Genomic DNA, 19275 nt, shown 5'->3' with positions numbered 1-19275 from the left:
GCCAAGAGGTGTGGTCGTGAGTGGGTGGGGCCTCGGGTGGGGGTGTGGTCTACAAGAGGTCTGAGTCAGGGACCCTCAAGACTCTGACGCTCTCCCACGTTGCACAGGACCAGGGGCTGCAGGAAGTTGAGAGACTGCAGCGCAGGCCGGGGCCTGGCGCCTGTGCACAGCTCAAGCAGGCACTGGAAGTGCTGGTGGCTGGGAGCAGGTGAGCTGAGAGCCACTCCTACTGCTGCCTGTACTTGGGCCAACTCCAGGGCAAGGGAGACTCGGTGGCTGTCTGGACCCAAGGGCAGCTTGCAGCTGCATTTGCTCAGCACCTTACAGAAAAATGAGAAGACAATTATTCCTATCCAGAGAGCTGATGAGATTATTGGGGGTTAGGCTTCCCCTGATTCTCTGGCACCTCAGCTGTTTTCCATCTCCATGAGTTCCCTTTCCCACGCTCCTAGAGACTTATCCCGTGTCTCTTTTCAAACCTCGCCTCCTTTCTTTCACACTTGTTCCTGCTAATCACCTTCCCACACCCAGTCTACCTCCTTGCCGGCTTCTGCATCCATCTGCTCTCCTCCTTTCCTGCTCCAGTGACCACAGCTGTGATCTGGATTTCATCACTGGAGGAATTAGTTCTGTAATTGTCAATTTTCTCCCCTTCATCATTGATTGGTCCCTAGTTACCAGGTCATTGCTGTAACCACATAAACATGTTCGGCCAGGTGCGGTGGCTCACACCCGTAATCCCAGCACTTTTGGTGTCTGAGGCGGGCAGATCATTTGAGGTCAGGAGTTCAAGACCAGACTGGCCAACATGGTGAAACCCCGTCTCTACCAAAAAAAAAATACAAAAATTAGCTGGGCATAATGGTGGGTACCTCCCAGCTACTTGGGAGGCTGAGGCAGGAGAGTCACTTGAACCTGGCAGGTGGAGGTTGCAGTGAGCCAAGATTGCGCCACTGCACTCCAGCCTGGGTGACTGAGCAAGACTACGTCTCAAAAACAAACAAACAAGAAAACAAAAACAAAAAAACCATGTTCTAGTTACTTCCATCTTTGACCTTCACTACTGCCCTGAATTCCATTACCTGCTCCAGGTACTTAAGTGATTTTCAGATCCTCTTCTCAAAAGGGTTCTTTATTTGATAACTATTTATGGCACTTACTATGCCAGACACTGTTTTAGGCACAGGAATATCAGTGAAAAAGCATTCCTGCCCACAAAAATCCCTGAAGTTGGCCAGGCACAATGGCTGATGCCTGTAGTCCCAGCTACTTGGGGGAGGCTGAAGTGGGAAGATCTTGAGCCCAGGAGTTCAAGGCTGCAGTGAACCATGATTGCGCCACTGCACTCCAGTCTGGGTGACAGAATGGGACCCTGACTTTAAAAAAAAAACCCTGAAGCTTACATTTGGGTGTAGAGGTTGGGGATGGGTGGAGACATGTAAAATAAGCATGTAAACAGATAGAAAAATACTAAGTAGGATAAGTGTTAAGAAAGAACACGAAGCAAGGAAGCATTAGAAAGAGGTACTGCAATTTCAGAAAGGGTGTGGAGGGGAGGCCACCATGAAGGTGACATGAAGATGGAGGAGAAAGCCGGCCTGTAATGGTGTTCCAGGTGGAGGGGACAGCATGCCTGGAGTGTTTGAGGAGGAGCACAGAACCAGTGTGACTGCAGCAGTGTGACATAGTAGAAGAGGCTGGAGGAGGCCAGGGGAAGGAGGATGATGGTGGGGAGGGACAGATCCTGTGGGAGCCTCACAAGCCATTTTAGTGACTTTGGCTTCTTCTCTGAGTGAAATGGCGGGGGAGGGGCAGTGAATGTTTTGAAAAGGAAAAAGATACACTCTAACACATAGATCCTTAAAAGGGATCAGTGGGGGAGGAAGCAGGGAGATTAGTAAAGGGGCTATTGTGATAATCCAGGTGACAGGTGGCGATGAACTGATCTAGGGGATGGTTGCAGTGGAGATGGAGTGCTGTGAATGGATTCAAGAGAAAATTTGGAATTGGGGGTGATACCTCAGGACTTGCTAAGATTTTGGCTTGTGGGCTGGGCGTGGTGGCTCACACCTGGAATCCCAGCACTTTGGGAGGCCAAGGTGGGAGGATCAATTGAGCCCAGGGGTTTGAAACCAACCTGAACAATATAGGAAGACCTTGTCTCTATGAAAAATACAAAAGTTAGCTGGGTGTGGTGGTGCACACCTGTAGTCCCAGCTACTCAGGAGGCTGAGATGGGAGGATGGCTTGAGTCCAGGAGGTTAAGGCTGCACCAACCGCATAGTTATGCAAGCCAAAATCTTCTTTTTTTGGAAAAAAGAAAAAATCTGTTTTCAACAGAAAACAAAGGAGAAGTTCTGATGGAAGCAGGGATGAGGTGGGATCTGAGGGAAGGCAGATAGTAGGAGCTCAGTTTTGGACATGTTAACTGTGAAATTCTTATTGAATTGTAAGTGGACATGTGTGGTAGGCAGTTAGCTGTATGAGTTGAGTTCTGGGGAGAATTCTAGGCTGGAAATGTCAATTTGGGAACTGTCATTATGTAGATGGAGCTGGATAACAGCATTAACAGAGCACAGAAAAGAGAAATCTGAGAACCTGGAGCGTTCCAGCATTTAGAGGCAGGGAGGAAGCAGGGACTCAGCCAAGGACCCTGATCAGGAGGGGCAGTGAGGTAGGAGGCTGTAGGTGGTCACTTTTCTGTTCTCACCATGCTCAACCTTTCAGCGTCAGTAGACACAGTTGTTTCACCATGTTGGCCAGGCTGGTCTCGAACTCCTGACCTCAAGTGATTCACCGCCTCGGCCTCCCAAAGTGCGGGGATTACAGGCCTGAGCCACCACACCTGGCCAGATTCTGGATATTTTTTGAAGGTAGAGCATAAAGAATTTGCTGATGAATTGATGTGGAATAAGAGAGAAAGAGCAGTGAGAGATGACTCGAAAGTTCTGAGGTGAAATAGGGTTTTTGTTTTGTTTTGTTTTGTTTTGTTTTGCGGGGGGATCATTGGAAAGTATGCATTTGGCTTGGGCATGTAATGTTCAAGCTATACGTTAGCCAAGCTGGTGGAGACTAAACCACACCATTGCCGTCTGAGGCTTCAATGTGCTTAGGAATCCCCGAGGGCATAAACGCAGCTTCTGATTCAGCAGGGCCTGGGGTGGGGCTGAGGTCCTACAGTTTTAAATAGCCTGCAGGTGATACCAGTGCTGTTGGTCCATGGGCCACACCTGGGGTAGCCAGGGTAGTAGGTGGTTAAGTATTAGCGAGCTCTGGAGCTCAAGAGCAAGGCTGGCCTTGATGATTTTTGGGAGTGGTCCAAATAGAGATAGGCCAGCTTTGCAGGAGAAAGGGTGCCTCTTCAGAGCCCAAGACTGAGAGGGCTATGAGGGAGGCTGGGGGTGGGAGGTCAGCTCAGAGGGAAGTGGCCCCAAGGTCACTGTCCTTCTCCTTTCCTTTGATTCCTGTCTGCTGTGCACATCCCTGCTCACTGCAGACAGTTTTGCCGCGGTGCCGAGCGCAGGACGATGACCCGGCCCAATGCCCTGGATCGATGCCGAGGGAAACTCCTGGTGCACAGCCTGGTATGGCCTCGGGAAGGGACTCGGGCGCCTAGCTTGGGCCTTCCACTCATGCTGTCTTTTTGCCCTCCCAGAACCTTTTGGCTAAGCAAGGACTGCGACTTCTACGCGGCCTGAGACGGAACAATGTGCAAAAGAAGGTGGCACTGGCCAAGAAGCTCCTGGCAAAACTGCGCTTTCTGGCTGAGGAGGTAATGCCTCACCCACCCCACTTTCCTACCCTGTACACCCTTTTCCCTAAGCTTTTGAACCATTCCAGAGGCCTCGGGCAGGTGTGATTTAACATTTTTCCTTTGGAATGATGCCAGGGCTGGGACTAATTGCTGTGGGCATAGGACCAAGATTCATTTGCAGTAGCTAAGGGTGAGGACAAGAGTTCTAGAATCCAGCAGAGACCCAGGGAACATTCAGGATTTCTTTGGATGAAGATTTGAGAGTAGGCTGCCTTGAGCATGACCTCCCTTGTCTGAAGCACTAAATATATACATATATATATATATACATATATATGTATATATATGTATATATATAACATATTGTGCTGCTGATGGGTATGTGAGATGTTCCCAATGGGTTGTGATTAGAAACAATGCTTCCGAGACCATTTTGGTACATGTCCTGGTGCTTTTCTATGGCAGTGGTTCTCAAACTTTTTGGTCTCGGGACAGGTCTCAGATTACACCACTGCACTCCAGCCTGGGTGACAGAGACTCTATCTCAAAAAAAAAAAAAAAAAAAATGGAGATGGGGTCTTGCTGTGTTGACCAGGCTGGTCTCAAACTCCTGAGCTCAAGCAGTCCTCCTGCCTTGGCCTTCCAAAGTGTTGGGATTACAGGTGTGAGCTGCCATGTCCAGTCAGAAAAATCTTCAAGTGTTGGCAAGCTGTCAAGCTCACAATGGCAGATACAAGACACATACTTTTTCTGAAATTGTAATTTTATTCTGCCTCCTGGGTTCAAGTGATTCTCCTGCCTCAGCATCCCAAAGTGCTGGGATTACAGGTGTGAGCCACCGCAACTAGCCAAAGTTGTAATTTTCACTTGCTTTGTTTCTGATTCTAGGGGGAAAGCTTTCATTCTTTATTAAGTTTGATGTTAGCAGTGTTTTTCATAAATGCCCTTTATCAGGTTGAGGAAGTTCTCTTCCATTCCTAGTTTTGTGTTTTTATTGTGAAAGGGTGTTAGATTTTATCGAACTTTTTTTCTGTGTCTATTAAGATGATCATGTTTTTTTCTTTTTTTGTTCTGTTACTGTGATGTATTACACTGATTGATTTCCTTAGGTTGTACTATCCTTGCATTCATGAGATGAATTCCTTTTATCAATGGTGTATATCCATTTTTTAAATATGTCATTGGATTTTCTTCAGGACTTTTGCATCTGTGTATTTATAAGGGATATTGTTTTGTAATTTTCTTTTTTCTTTTTTGATTTAAAAAAAAAGTACTTAAAAAGTAGAGATGGGGTCTTCCTGTGTTACCCAGGCTGGTCGTGAACTCCTGGGGCTCAAGGGATCCTCCATGCCTCGGCCTCCCAAAACGCTGGGATTACAGGCCTAAGTCACCACGCCCGGCATGTAATGATTTGATGTCTTTTCTTGTGATTTATCTATCTTTGATATCAAGGTAAAGCTGGCCTCATAGAATGAGTTACGAAGTGTTCCTCCCTCTTCTATTTTTTGGAAGAGTTTCAAAAGGATTGGTGTTAATTCTTCTTCAAGTGTTTGGTAGAATTCACCAGTGAAGGCATCTGGTCTTGACTTTTTTTGGGAAGTTTTTGACTGCTGAGTCAATCTCTTTAATTGTTATAGATTTGTTCAGATTTTCTATTTCTTCTTGAGTCAGTTTAGATAATTTGTATTTCCAGGAATTTTATAACTTCATCTTAGATAATCCAATTTGTTATTTTATACTTGTTCATGGTATTCTCTTACAATCCTTTTTATTTCCATAAGGTTGCTAGTAACGTCCTTCCTTTCATTTCTGATTTTAGGTATTTGTGTCTTTTTTTATTTTTTATTTTATTTTTTTTATTTTTTTGAGACGCAGTCTCTCTCTGTCACCAGGCTGGAGTGCAGTGGCACAATCTTGGCTCACTGCAATCTCTGCCTGATTACAGGTGTAAGCCACCATGCCCGGCCAGCCTAGTCTTTTTAAATTTACTGTTTTGTGATCTAACATATGATGTATCCTGAAGAATGTTCAGTGAGTGCTTGAGAAGAATGTGTACTCTGCTGCTATGATGGAGTATTTTGTATGTGTCTTGTAGGTATAGTTGGTTAGTGTTGTTTTAAGTCTATTTCCTTAATAATATTCTGTATAGATGTTCCATCTGCTATTGTAAGTGGTATACTGAAGACTCCAACTATTGTAGAACTGTTTGCCTGATATATTTAAAATTTCTATTATTTCCTTTTGGTTCCAGTTTTCAATTCTTTGCTGAAATTACCCATCTTTTAATTCTTGTGTACTTTCCTCACTAGATCATTTAGATTTCTATCACAATTATTTTAATATGCTTATCTAATAATTCCAACATCTGGGTTATCTATGCGTCTACTTCTATTGATTATTTCCTCTTCACCATGAGTTTTGCTTTAACTCCGTCCTGTAATTTTTTTTATCATATGCCTGGATATTTGTATAAAACATTAGTGACTAAAATAATATATATGTCCAGGAAATGGCATTTCTCTTCTTACACTAGGCCTTACTCTAGAGAGTGAGGACCAAGTCATTATGCTTTGTATTTGAAATGGGCTTAGTTGTGAATTTGGTTTGGTTCAGTTCACTCTGGGCTTCAAATGTTTTTTTGAAGGATCACGATTGTCCTTTCATCCAGGCTTAGAACTGAGAACTGGCAAGATTCCAGAAATCTGTTTCTTGTTCACACCCAAACTGCCAATTCTCCAACTCTGGGTAAGCTCTCCCTGCTTTACAAACCACCAACCAGGTGTTTGGGTTGCTGGGGCATTCTCTGTGCTTTTTGAGTCTGCTTCCTTTCCTCTGTGCCTTGTTAGTCCTGCTTTCCCTCCTCTGGCCTCTGGAGGGTCTCCACCTTACGTTGTAAAAGTCTAGAATGCATCAGAAGGGTTCTCTTGGCTCTCCAGCTGAGCCTGTAGCATCTGATAGCTGAAAGCCTAGTGGGGGAGGTTTCTCTCAGCCCTCCTACCTCACCCTCAGCCTTCAAAAGATGAAATCCCAGAGGACCACTTCTGGGTTTTTAAATTCTCTTCCCTACCACCTCCTTCTAAGGGCGGTTACTTTGTGCTTTTTTTTTTTCTTTCTTTCTTTTGAGACAGAGTTTTGTTCTTGTTGCCCAGGCTGGAGTGGAATGGCATGATCTCAGCTCACTGCAACCTCCACTTCCTGGGTTCAAGCAATTCTCCTGCCTCAGCCTCCCAAGTAGCTGGGATTACAGGCATGTGCCACTATGCCTGGCTAATTTTGTATTTTTTTTTTTTTTTTTTTTTTTTTACTAGAGATGGAGTTTCACCATGTTCGTCAGGCTGGTCTCGAACTCTTGATCTCAAGAGATCCACCTGCCTCGGCCTCCCAAAGTGCTGGGATTAGAAGTGTGAGCCACAGTGCCCGGCCTACTCTGCACTTTCAAGAAACTTTACATACCTCGGAAAGATCTCAGCTCTCCTTCCCTGTTCCCAGCTTTTTGCATACCTCCCCTTAGCTCTAGGCGAAGATCCATAGGAAAGAGTTCGGAGGTACGGAAAGACATATTTTGTGGCTGTGGTCCCTGGGATTCTCATCTGGTATGCTACCTCACACATAGTCATTAAAAGTCTCTTAAAAGTGGATACTTTCTCCTTGTCCCCACTTCTGATGTTCCTTTTTACTACTGCTGTTCTGCCAGAGGTAGGAGTAGCAGCTGGAGGTCTCTCCTTGATTATGAAGAACTCATCATTTTCTGGAGTTTAGTTGATATAGGTTTCTTTGAATCCCCACTTCTCTGATGTGTTTTTTAAAATACGATTTTTAGTCTGGGCAACATAGGGAGACCCCCATCTGTACAAAAAATAAAACTAACGAGGCGTGGTGGCAAGCTCCTGTAGTCCCAACTACTTGGGAGGCTGAGGCGGGAGGACTGCTTGGGCCTCAGGGTTCGAGGCTACAGTAAGCCATAATTGTGCCACTGCACTCCAGCCTGGGTGAAAGCGAGATCCTATATCCAAAAAAAAATTGTGTGTGTGTATAATTTTACAATTTATTTGGATTATTTTGGTTGTTAGGGTATAAGTCTTTTTGTTGTTGTTGAGACACAGTCTGGCTCTGTCGCCCAGGCTGGAGTGTGGTGGCACAATCTTGGCTCACTGCCTCCCAGGTTCAAGCGATTCTCCTGCCTCAGTTTCACTAGTAGCTGGGATTACGGGCATGTGCCACCATACCTGGTTAATTTTTGTATTTTTAGTAGAGATGGAGTTTCACCATGTTGGTCAGGTTGGTGTCAAACTCCTGACCTCAGGTGATCTGCCCGCCTCGGCCTCCCAAAGTGCTGGGATTACAGATGTGAGCCACTGCGCCAGGCCGGGAGTGAGTCTTTCTACATCCAAACTAATAGTGGACCCCTCCACTGATTTTTATTTTTTTATTATTTTTTATTTTTTTGAGATAGAGTCTAGCTCTGTCGCCCAGGCTGGAGTGCAGTGGCGCAATCTCGGCTCACTGCAACCTCCGCCTCCTGGGTTCAAGAGATTCTCCTGCCTCAGCTTCCCGAGTAGCTGGGATTACAGGTGCCTGCCACCATGCCCAGATAATTTAAGTATTTTAGTAAAGACGGGGTTTCAGTAAAGACGGGGTTTCAGTAAAGACGGGGTTTCATTTTGTTGGCCAGGCTTGTCTCGAACTCCTGACCTCGTGATCTACCTGCCTCGGCCTCCCAAAGTGCTGGGCTTACAAGCGAGAGCCACCACGCCCGGCCCTCCACTGATTTTTAAAAAAAAATTACAGTGTTTTCCTCTGATGTACAATTTACATATAATGAAGTGTACAAATACATATATATTTTTAAGACAGAGTCTCACTCTGTCACTTAGGCTGGAGTGCAGTGGCAAGATCTCAGCTCACTGCAACTTCTGCCTCCAGGCTCAAGTGATTCTTCTGCCTCAGCCTCCTGAGTAGCTGGGAGTATAGGCATGCGCCACCATGCCTGCTAATTTTTGTATTTTTAGTAGAGATGGGGTTGCGCCATGTTGGCCAGGCTAGTCTTGAACTCCTGGACTCAAGCGATCTGGCCACCTCGGCCTCCCAAAGTGCTGGGATTACAGGCATGAGTCACCATGTCTGGCCAAGTGTACAAATCTTAACACACATTTGCTGAATTTTGGCAAATACATATATCTGTGTAACCCAAATCCCTATCAAGATCTAGAATATTACTTTCACCCCAGAGTTGTGCCTTTATGTTCCTTCCCAGTCAGTCTCCATTCACCCCCATAGAGATAACTACTGATTTTTTCAATATATTTTGATTTTTTTCATTATAGTTTTGCCTGTACTAGATTTTAATACAATGCAATCATGCCATATGTATAGTCAATTCTTGTTATTGGTGGTCTGTAAAGTTGCTGCAAACACTGAATTAGCAAATACTGAATCACTGCCCCCAGAGAAATACAGGGTTAGATTCCTAGTGGGCGACGGTCACATTTTTTTTGTCAACTGATCAGTACAAAACCTTGTTTTATGTGTGTTTGTTTAAAGTTACTTTCTTTAATATAATATATTGTTGGCCATTGCAGTGGCTCACGCCTGTAATCCCAGCACTTTGGGAGGCCGAGGTGGGTGGAATCACCTGAGGTCAGGAGTTTGAGACCAGGCTGGCCAGCACGGCGAAACCCCATCTCTACTAAAAATATAAAAAATTAGCCAGGTGTGGTGGCCAGTGCCTGCAGTCCCAGCTTCTCTGGAAGCTGAGGCAGGAGAATCACTTGAACCCAGAAGGCAGAGGTTGCAGTGAGCTGAGATTGTGCCACTGCACTTCAGCCTGGGTGACAGAATGAGACTCTGTCTCAAAAAACAAAAACAAAATGCTTACAGTATCAGAGCTCACAAAGGCAGAGTATTGCTTTATTCCAACTCAGGGCCCTTCAAACGTTTTTTTAAAATCTAAGTCTCAAGTGTGGTGGCTCACGCCTGTAATCCCAGCACTTTGGGAGGCCGAGGCAGGCAGGTCACTTGAGGTCAGGAATTCAAGACCAGCCTGGCCAACAAGGTGAAAACCCCCTCTCTATTAAAAACACAAAAAGCTGGGTGTGTGTGGTGGTATGCATCTGTAATCCCAGCTACTCAGGAAGCTGAAGCCAGAGAATTGCTTGAATGCGGGAGATGGAGGTTTCAGTGAGCTGAGATTGTGCCGCTGCATTCCTCCAGCCTGGGTGACTGCAAGATTCCATCTCAAAAAAAAAAAAAAAAAAAAAAAAAAAATTTAAACCCATTTCCCGTTTAGAGAAAAGAAGTGCAGCTCACTGCCAGCACTCATTTAATTTTACATAAACTCACTCTTTGAGGCTGAAGAAATTATGACTGATTTTCAATATGAAAATAAAATATAAAAACCTTACTTGGAGTTATTTCTAAACAGAACTTGTCTCTAATCCTAATGTAACAGAAGTATATATGATGTTACATTAGGATTACAGGCAAGAGTATTCTCAAGGCAAACAGGAAATAGGTTAAAAAATTTATTTTTGTATTTTTAATAAGGCAGAACACTTTTTGCATGACTCGTTGAATTTTTTTTTCTTTTCTTTTTTCTTTTTTTTTTTGAGACAGAGTCTTGCTCTGTCGCCCAGGCTGGAGTGTAGTGGCTCGATCTCGGCTCACTCTAACCTCCGCCTCCCAGGTTCAAGTGATTCTCCTGCCTCAGCCTCCTGAGTAGCTGGGATTACAGGCGAGCGCCACCACGCCCGGCTTATTTTTGTATTTTTAGTAGAGATGGGGTTTTACCATGTTGGTCAAGCTATTCTCGAACTCCTGACCTCGTGATCCACTCACCTCGGGCTCCAAAAGTGCTGGGATTACAGGCATGAGCCACCGCACCCGGCCAATTGTTGAAATTCTTAAGATGAACTGGATGCTGCAACAGGTACCCTCTTGGGTTTAGGTGTTGTTCCTTCACAGAATCCATGCCTGAATCTGCAGTATACAATTTTTAGGTGCCTCATTCGATCAGTCCCAGTGGTATTTTGTCTTTTAGCCAGTTATACTTCCTCTAGTGCTTGGCGGGGTAGCCACGTTTGCCACAGGTCGACTTCTGAAGTTGGCAGGCCATAGAGCCACAGTGGCGGCACAAAGTATGTGTCTTATCGCGATGCTTTCCAAACGATGACGTTTCCTTTGTCATCTTGTTTCTGCGGCTTCAACCAAAGAAGGGTTAAAAATTTTTAGTAGAGGATGGGTGCGGTAGCTCACGCCTGTAATCCCAGCACTTTGGGAGGCTGAGGCAGGAGGATCACCCGAGGTGAGGAGTTTGAGACCAGCCTGGCCAGCATGGTGAAACCCCATCTCTACTAAAAATACAAAAATTAGTTGGGCATAGTGGCACATGCCTATAGTCCCAGCTACTCAGGAGGCTGAGGCAGGAGAATTGCTTGAACCTAGGAGGCAGAGGTTACAGTGAGCCGAGATTGCACCATTGCACTCCAGCCCGGGTGACAGAGCGAGACTTAGTCTCAAAAAAAAATTTTTTTTTAATTTTTTTTTTTTAATAAAGATGAGGTCTCACTTTGTCGCCCAGGCTGCTCTTGGACCCCTAAGCTCAAGTGATCCTCCCACCTTGGCCTCCCAAAGTGCTGGGGTTACAGGTACGAGCCACCATGCCTGACCTGTTCAAAGTTTTTGACTCTTTGCCCATACTCATGTGATTACAAAAGCACCAGGGGTATTGATTTGGGGGTTACAAATTTTAGCTAGTACGCAAATTTGCAAATACAGAATTCACAAATAATGAGGAAGGACTGTATTCTCTTGTGAGAGGCTTCCTTTACTCAGTGTACTGTTGTAAGATGCGCCCAAGTTGTTGCAGATATCTAGTTTCTTTCTTTTTATTGTTGAGCAATTTCCCATTGTATAAATATATCACAGTTTGTTTATTCATTCTCATATTGATGGACAGCTGCGCTGTTTCATGTTTTTAGCTAGTGTGAATAAAGCTGCTATGAATATTCTTGTTTTTTTTTTTGTTTGTTTTTTTTTTTTTGAGATGGAGTTTTGCCCTTGCTGCCTGGGCTGGAATGCAATGATGTGATCTCAACTCACTACAACTTTCGCCTCCTGAGTTCAAGTGATTCTCCTGCCTCAGCCTCCCAAGTAGCTGGGATTACAGGCGCGTGCCACCTTGCCTGCCTACTCTTCTGTATTTTTAGTAAAGATGGGGTTCACCATGTTGGCCAGGCTGGTCTCAAACTCCTACTCTCAGGTGATCCACCCGCCTCAGCCTCCCAAAGTGCTGAGATTACAGGCATGAGCCACTATGCCCAGCCTCAGCCACCACGCCTGGCCTCTCAATGATATTTCAAGTCCTCCTGTGTGCCAGGCTCTGTATTAGGCCCTGGGGGTCAGCCCCTGCCATATTCCTTGCCCTTTTGAGGCTAATGTCCTAGGAAGACAGACTATACATCTGTAAATGAATATGAAAAATAATTATGATCTATAGGAATTGGTAAGAAAGAGGTTACAGAGGCTGAGGGGGTGGAGGAGAACCTGCTTGGGTAAGGTGGTCAGGCAAGTCTTCTCTGCAAAGACAACATTGTAGCTGATACCCAGAGGATGGGGAGAAGCCAGCCAGCCATGGCAGAGTGGGTAGGAAGGGAGGACTCAAGGCAGGAAGACTGCTTAGGAGCCTGTCACAATTGTCTAGCCAAGAGTGGGTGGTCTTTTGGCTGGGCATGGTGGCTCGCACCTGTAATCCCACCACTTTGGGAGGCTGAGGTGGGAGGATTGCTTAAGTCCAGTAGTTTGAGACCAGCCTGGACAACATAGTGAGACCCTATCTCTACAAAAAAATTTAAAAATGAAAACATCGCAAGGCATGGTGGTGTGTGCCTATAGTCCCCAGAGACTCAGGAGGCTGAGGTGGGAGGATCACTTGGGCCCAGGATGTTGAGCCTGCAGTAAGCTATGATTGTGCCACTGTATTCCAGCCTTGGCAACGGAAAAAAAAAGCAGATGGTCTTGAAGTGGGGCAGGGAGAAAGGGAGAGAAGGGGGAAACTGCCAGGAATGGGTGATTGGATGTTGGAGAAGAGTGTCACCAGCCCAGGTATTTGGCTGATGTGATGGGCACCACATGTGCACACTGTGCACATTGGGGAAGATAAGACTGGGGAGGAGGGAAAGGTGAAGAGACAAGGTTGGCACCAGCTACCACGTGCATGAGCCTTGAGGACATAATGCCTAGTGAACTGGGCCAGGCACAAGGGCACGCACTGTATGATTCCACTCATATGGAGGGCTTGTTGTAGTCAAATCCAAACACCGAAAGAAGAATGGTGGCTGCCAGGGGCTGGGCTGGAGAGCGGTGAATGGAGAGGTATGGTTTAATGAGCAGAGTTTCTGTTCTGCAAGATGAAAAATGTTCTGGGGATGAATGATGGGGATGGTTGCATAATAACGTGAATATATTTCTTTTTTTTTTTCTTTCTTTTTTTTTTTTTTTGAGACGGAGTCTTTCTCTGTCACCCAGTCTGGAGTGCAGTGGCGCGATCTCGGCTCACTGCAAGCTCCGCCTCCCGGGTCATGCCATTCTCCTGCCTCAGCCTCCCGAGTAGCTGGGACTACAGGCGCCCGCCACCACGCTGGGCTAATTTTTTGTATTTTTAGTAGAGAGGGGGTTTCACCATGTTAGCCAGGATGGTCTCGATCTCCTGACCTCGTGATCCGCCCACCTCAGCCTCCCAAAGTGCTGGGATTACAGGCGTGAGCCACCGTGCCTGGCATTGTGAATATATTTCATGCCCCTGAACCGTACATTTAAAAATGGTTAGGATGATGGTCAATTTTATAAGTATTTTTCCACAATTAAAAAAAAGAAGCCAAGTGTGGTAGCTCATGCCTGTGATCCCAGCACTTTGGGAGGCCCAGGCAGGAGGATCTCTTAAGCCCAGGAGTTCGAGACCAGCCTGTGCAACGTGGCCAAACCCCATCTCTACAAAAAGTAAAAAATTAGCCAGGCATGGTGACACGTGCCTGTAGTCCTAGCTCCTTGAGAGGCTGAGGTGGGAGGAATGCTTGAGCCTGGGTGGTCAAGCTGCAGTGAGCCATGATAGTGTCACTGCACTCATGCCTGGGCGACAGAGTGAGACCCTGTCTCGGGGAGATAGGAGCTGGAGTGGCTATTTGGTCCGTTCAGTTCAAGCTGTGAGAGCAGGAGAGGTCGGCTCCAGATCCACCTCCGTGACCAGTTATCCACCCGCAGCCCCAGCCACCCCTCCCTGACGTGCTGGTCTGGATGCTCAGCGGGCAGCGCCATGTGGCCTGGGCCCGGATCCCTGCCCAGGATGTGCTGTTCTCTGTGGTTGAGGAGGAACGGGGCCGAGACTGTGGGAAGATCCAGAGTCTAATGCTCACGGTGAGGGGACCCACGGGTGAGGGGCCGGGAGAAGTGGAGTGGAGCTTATAGGGCAAGGGTAGGATAGGCCTTGGGTAGAGGCCTGTGCTTCCCAGCTAGGGGCCCCTGAACACTTTCCAGTTGTCCAAAACACCAGAAAGGGATTGTGCCTTTGCCTGGGGCAGCTTGGAAATCAGATAAACCCCAAATCTTCCCTAGCTCTGGGACTGCATGGGCCATTTTGCTGACTAGGCCCTGACAGATAGGCAGGGTACCAAAAACGAGAGAGTGTGACTCACCCCTTACAAGTGTGGCTGGTCTGGCCGGGGGTGGTGGCTCATGCCTGTAATCCCAGCACTTGGGGAGGCTGAGGCACGCGGATCACCTGAGGTCAGGAGTTGGAGAGCAGCCTGGCCAACATGGTGAAACCCCGTCTCTACTAAAAATACAAAAATTAGCCAGGTGTGGTGGTGTATACCTGTAATTCCAGCGACTAGGGAGGCTGAGGCAGGAGAATCTCTTGAACACAGGAGGTAGAGTTTGCAGTGAGCAGAGATCACGCCACTGCACTCCAGACTGGCAACAGAGGGAGACTCCATCTTAAAAAAAAAAAAACAAAAAAAACTGTAGCTGGTTTGTGGGCCAAAGATTTGGCCCACAATGAGGTGTCCCTGGAAAAGATAACTGAAAAGGGTCCCTAGGAGGGAGAAGCCGTGACCCTTGGGGTTGGGGATGGGGAATGTAAACGTGTAGGGGGTGGAGGGGACAAAGGTGGGAGAGCAGAGCTCAGAGTGTAGTTAGGGGTCTGGGGAGTAGGGTACAGGAAGTGGCAGTGTTAGGGCAAGAGGTATAGGGAGTGAGAGTGTGAGGGTCATGGCGTAGGGTGGAGGGTAGGAAGAGGGTAAGGCTGGGCAGGTAGGGAGTGGACTGGGAGTTTGGCATGGTGTGGCGATGTGCAGTAGAGGTGTGCCCTGGGGAAGCAGGATTGCTAGGTCTAGCTGGGGTCATGAGAAGAGGCATCGGGGCCCTGACATGCCTTCTTCACACACAGGCACCCGGGGCAGCCCCTGGTGAGGTCTGTGCCAAGCTGGAGCTCTTCCTGTGGCTGGGCCTGGGCAAGCAAGCCAAGGCCTGCACCTCTGAGCTGCCCCCGGATTTGCTGCCCGAGCCCTCAGCCGGGCTGCCCTCCAGCCTACACCGGGACGGTGAGTGCAGAGGGTGGGCAGGGCAGGTATAAGGCCCACCTGGCTCTCTGCCCAAGGTGTGGGGCAGTCAGGGGACTTCAGTGGTTCCCCTGGGCAAACATGACACCTTCCTTGCCCCTCACCCCAGACTTTAGCTACTTCCAACTCCGGGCTCACTTGTACCAGGCCCGAGGTGTGTTGGCAGCAGATGACAGTGGCCTCTCGGACCCCTTTGCTCGAGTCCTCATCTCTACCCAGTGCCAGACCACACGGGTGAGGGCTGGGATGACATGTGGGTGGAAGGGACCCAGGAGACAAGTTAGGGTGGGTCTGAGCTTTTCCCCAAGGCCCCTCTCCTCCCACTCTGGGTTTGCAGAGCAGGGTATCAGGATGGGGTACTAGATGGCCCTAACTTAGCAGGTAATGTAGAACTGGAGGTCTTAGCGGTGAGGAGTCATTTTCTGGGGTTGACTTTAGGCCTGGACTCTGAGGGCGGCCAATTGCAATGGGGAGGCAGGGCTGTGAGGGGCTGGCTGCAACACCAACTGAAGATGCTTTCGTCTTCCTCACATCTCACTCTTCTTGTGATGAGCATTTACTTAAAGTATTCCTTCAGAGCAGGGGTGCTCACATGGCATGCATGTTGGGAGCCTACTCCTGATATCTGCTGCTACCCGCTTCTCTGTATGGCCCCCAAGGTCCTGGAGCAGACGCTGAGCCCTCTGTGGAATGAACTCCTGGTATTTGAGCAGCTGATCGTGGATGGGAGGAGGGAGCACCTGCAGGAGGAGCCTCCATTAGTGATCATCAATGTATTTGACCACAATAAGTTTGTGAGTGTGGCCTGGGCCCTCCCTGGGTTCCTGGCCAGGAGTTTCCCCCTTGATGCCCACCTTCCCTGGCTCCTGAGCCTCTTCCCCTTTGTCTTCACTGCCCTGCTCCCCCTAGGGCCCCCCCGTGTTCCTGGGCAGGGCACTGGCCGCCCCAAGGGTAAAGCTGATGGAGGACCCATACCAACGCCCGGAGTTGCAGTTCTTCCCCCTGAGGAAGGGACCCCGGGCAGCCGGAGAGCTCATTGCCGCCTTTGAACTCATTGAACTAGACTACAGTGGCCGACTTGAGGTCAGCATGCCCTGGCGTGGCTAGCACAGGCTGTGAGCCCAACTTGTTAGTCCATCAGGCCATCCAGCCCTAGGGAATTTAAAACATGGATATGTCCCAGGACCAGCCTCCAGGTCTCTTTTCCCCAGAGAATAAAGACTGCAGGCTTGTCCTGAGGTCACCTCATTGGACCACTTGACCCCAAGGAACATTGCAAGTATTCATGTGCTAGGTTCACCTTGTTGGGCCATCCTGCATGCCTCAGACACCATGCTCCCTTCCTGCACGAAGCTGCTTCCCGAGACCCCCTCCCTTCCACCAATCCAGCCTTGGTTGGTTCCTGTGCATTTATATTTCACCAGTACCTCTCCATATTCCCTCCCCACACCTAGGCTTTTCCTCCTTTGGCCTGATTCCTCTTCGCCCTCTGACTGTTTCCCTCCTACAGCCCTCAGTGCCCAGTGATGTGGAGCCCCAGGATCTGGCACCCCTGGTTGAGCCCCACTCTGGACGCCTGTCCCTTCCACCCAACGTGTGCCCAGTGCTCAGGGAGTTCCGTGTTGAGGTATCACCAGGCACTCAAAGCCCCCTTGTTCCCCAACATCCGGGTGCCCATTTGTCTGGTGCAGGCCCCTGAATCTCCCATTTTCTGACCCCAGGTGCTGTTCTGGGGTCTTAGGGGACTTGGTCGTGTGCATCTGTTCGAGGTGGAGCAGCCCCAGGTTGTACTGGAGGTGGCTGGGCAACGTGTGGAGTCTGAGGTCCTGGCCAGCTACCGTGAGAGACCCAATTTCACTGAGCTTGTCAGGCATCTGACAGTGGTGAGGCCACGGGCTAGGGGACAAGGGGGGCAGAATAATGAAAGAGGGCAGTGGATGGTGACTTTCTACCTGGTTATCTTAGATGATCCAAGGGTCAGCAAACTCTCTATAATGGGCCAAATAGTAAATATTTTAGGCTTTGAGAGCCATCCAGTCTGTTGCAACTACTCAACTCTGCCATTGTAGCATGAAAACAGCCATAGATAATATGTAAATGAATATTTACAAAAACTGACAGCAGGCCAGACTCTGTCTATGGGCTGTAGTTTGCTGATTCCTGGATTAATTCATGGACTTGAGGTGTTCTCTAGGCATTACTGTTATTCAGACCTCTTGAACAAGCCTCTTTGATTATTTTCTGTCTATCCATTATTGAGAATAGGGTATTGTAATCTCCAGCTATTACTAATGAATTGTGTATCTCTCTCTTTAATTCTATAACTTTTTAGTTTTTGTATTTTGAGGCTCTGTTGTTAGGTGCATATATGTTTATAATTGTTATATCTTCTAGATGAATTGACCTGTTTACCATTATAAAGTATCTGTTTGTCTCTAGTAATATTTTTTGTATTAAAGTCTATTTTCTCTGGTGGTATAACTACTCCAGCTCTCTGTGGTTACTATTTGCATGATATTTTTTTTCCTATACTTCATCCTTTATGTGTCTTTGGATCTAGAGTATCTCTTAGACAGCATGGAGTCGCATCTCTTTTTTTTAATCCAATTAACAATCTCTGACTTTTGATTGGTATTTAACATGATCACATTTGATGCTGTTGATATTATTGGCTGAATTTACATCTGCCATTTTGCTGTCTGTTTTCTATGTCTTGTGGACTTATTATTCCTCTTTTACTGCTTTCTTTTGTGTTAAATAGATATTTATTATATTTTGATATTTATTAGTGTACTATTTTAATTTGCTGATTTTTACTTAATAGTTGCTCTAGGGATTACAATATACATACTACTGTTTCACAGTCTACTTCAGATTAATACTAATTTAATTCCAGTAAAATATACAAACTTTTCTGTGGTATAGCTCTATTTTTCCTCTCTTTTGTGCTAAAATTGTCATATATATGTGTATATATGTATATATCTACAAATACATAAAATAAACCCACCAATACAGTAGTAAAATTGTTTCCCTTAGGATCCATTGATAGATATGGAATTCCATATATATATATATATATATATATATATATATATATAGCCTTTAACCATAAAATAAAATAAACCATAATATATATTTTAAGACAGAGTCTCACTCTGCTGCCTAGGCTGGAGTGGCACGATCTCGGCTCACTGCAACCTGTGCCTCCCAGGTTCAAGCTATTCTTCTGCCTCAGCTTCCCAAGTAGCTGGGATTACAGGCACCCGTTACCACACCCAGCTAATTTTTTTGTATTTTTAGTAGAGACAGGATTTCATCATCGTGGCCAGGCTGGTCTCAAACTCCTGACCTCAAGTGATCTGCCTGCCTTGGCCTCCCAAAGTGCTGGGATTACAGGTGTCAGCCACCATGCCCAGCCAAAAAATATATTTGTGTGTGTGTGTGTGTGTGTGTGTGTGTGTGTGTATACACATATATATTTTAGACAGGGTCTCTTGCTCTGTCACCAAGGCTGGAGTGCAAATCTTGGCTCACTGTAACCTCCGCCCCCTGGGCTCAAGTGATCCTCCCACCTCAACCTCCTGAGTAGCTGGGACCACAGGTGAGCACCACTATGCCCGGCTATTTTTTTGTATTTTTGGTACAGATGGTGTCTTGCCATGTTGCCCAGGCTGGTCTCGAACTCCTGAGTTTGAGCAGTCTGCCTGCCTCAGCCTCCCAAAGTGCTGGGGTTACAGGCATGAGCCACCATGCCCAGCTTCTGACAGCACTTTGTAGGCTCCAAAGTACTTATGTTTCTATTATGTCATTTGATATTTACAACAGTCTTTTGAATCCAGGATTGTGTCCCTTTTTTTTTTTTTTTTTTTGAGATGGAGTTTTGCTCTTTTGCCCCAGACTGCAGTACAG

General features: G+C 46.9%; 2 protein-coding genes across 10 annotated transcripts in view; one reads left to right on the top strand and one right to left on the bottom strand.

Moving 5' to 3' along the window:
* FER1L4 (fer-1 like family member 4) overlaps window positions 1-19275 on the top strand; it is a 48321-nt gene that overhangs the window by 7953 nt on the left and 21093 nt on the right. For 7 of the 9 annotated variants that reach the window (XM_016937783.4, XM_063802860.1, XM_054674676.2 and 4 more), the window contains 10 exons: window positions 108-208; window positions 3497-3584; window positions 3656-3772; window positions 14009-14161; window positions 15192-15345; window positions 15473-15597; window positions 16023-16157; window positions 16273-16446; window positions 16874-16990; window positions 17085-17246. In XM_016937783.4, the coding sequence (XP_016793272.3) occupies window positions 108-208; window positions 3497-3584; window positions 3656-3772; window positions 14009-14161; window positions 15192-15345; window positions 15473-15597; window positions 16023-16157; window positions 16273-16446; window positions 16874-16990; window positions 17085-17246 (1326 nt within the window). The remainder of the gene's footprint in view (window positions 1-107; window positions 209-3496; window positions 3585-3655; window positions 3773-14008; window positions 14162-15191; window positions 15346-15472; window positions 15598-16022; window positions 16158-16272; window positions 16447-16873; window positions 16991-17084; window positions 17247-19275) is intronic. The other 2 variants (XM_063802859.1, XM_063802858.1) reach the window with 1 other exon arrangement.
* On the bottom strand, window positions 10587-10937 carry LOC107970005 (large ribosomal subunit protein eL37-like). The gene is given in 2 exon segments (XM_054674687.1): window positions 10587-10790; window positions 10793-10937. Coding segments are annotated over 2 exon segments (282 nt in total). The 3' UTR covers window positions 10587-10653.

This window comes from Pan troglodytes, chromosome 21 (assembly GCF_028858775.2).
Source record: "Pan troglodytes isolate AG18354 chromosome 21, NHGRI_mPanTro3-v2.0_pri, whole genome shotgun sequence".
Lineage (NCBI taxonomy): Eukaryota > Metazoa > Chordata > Mammalia > Primates > Hominidae > Pan > Pan troglodytes.
Note: the sequence above shows the minus strand (reverse complement) of the source record. Positions and strands in the feature narration are given on the sequence as shown.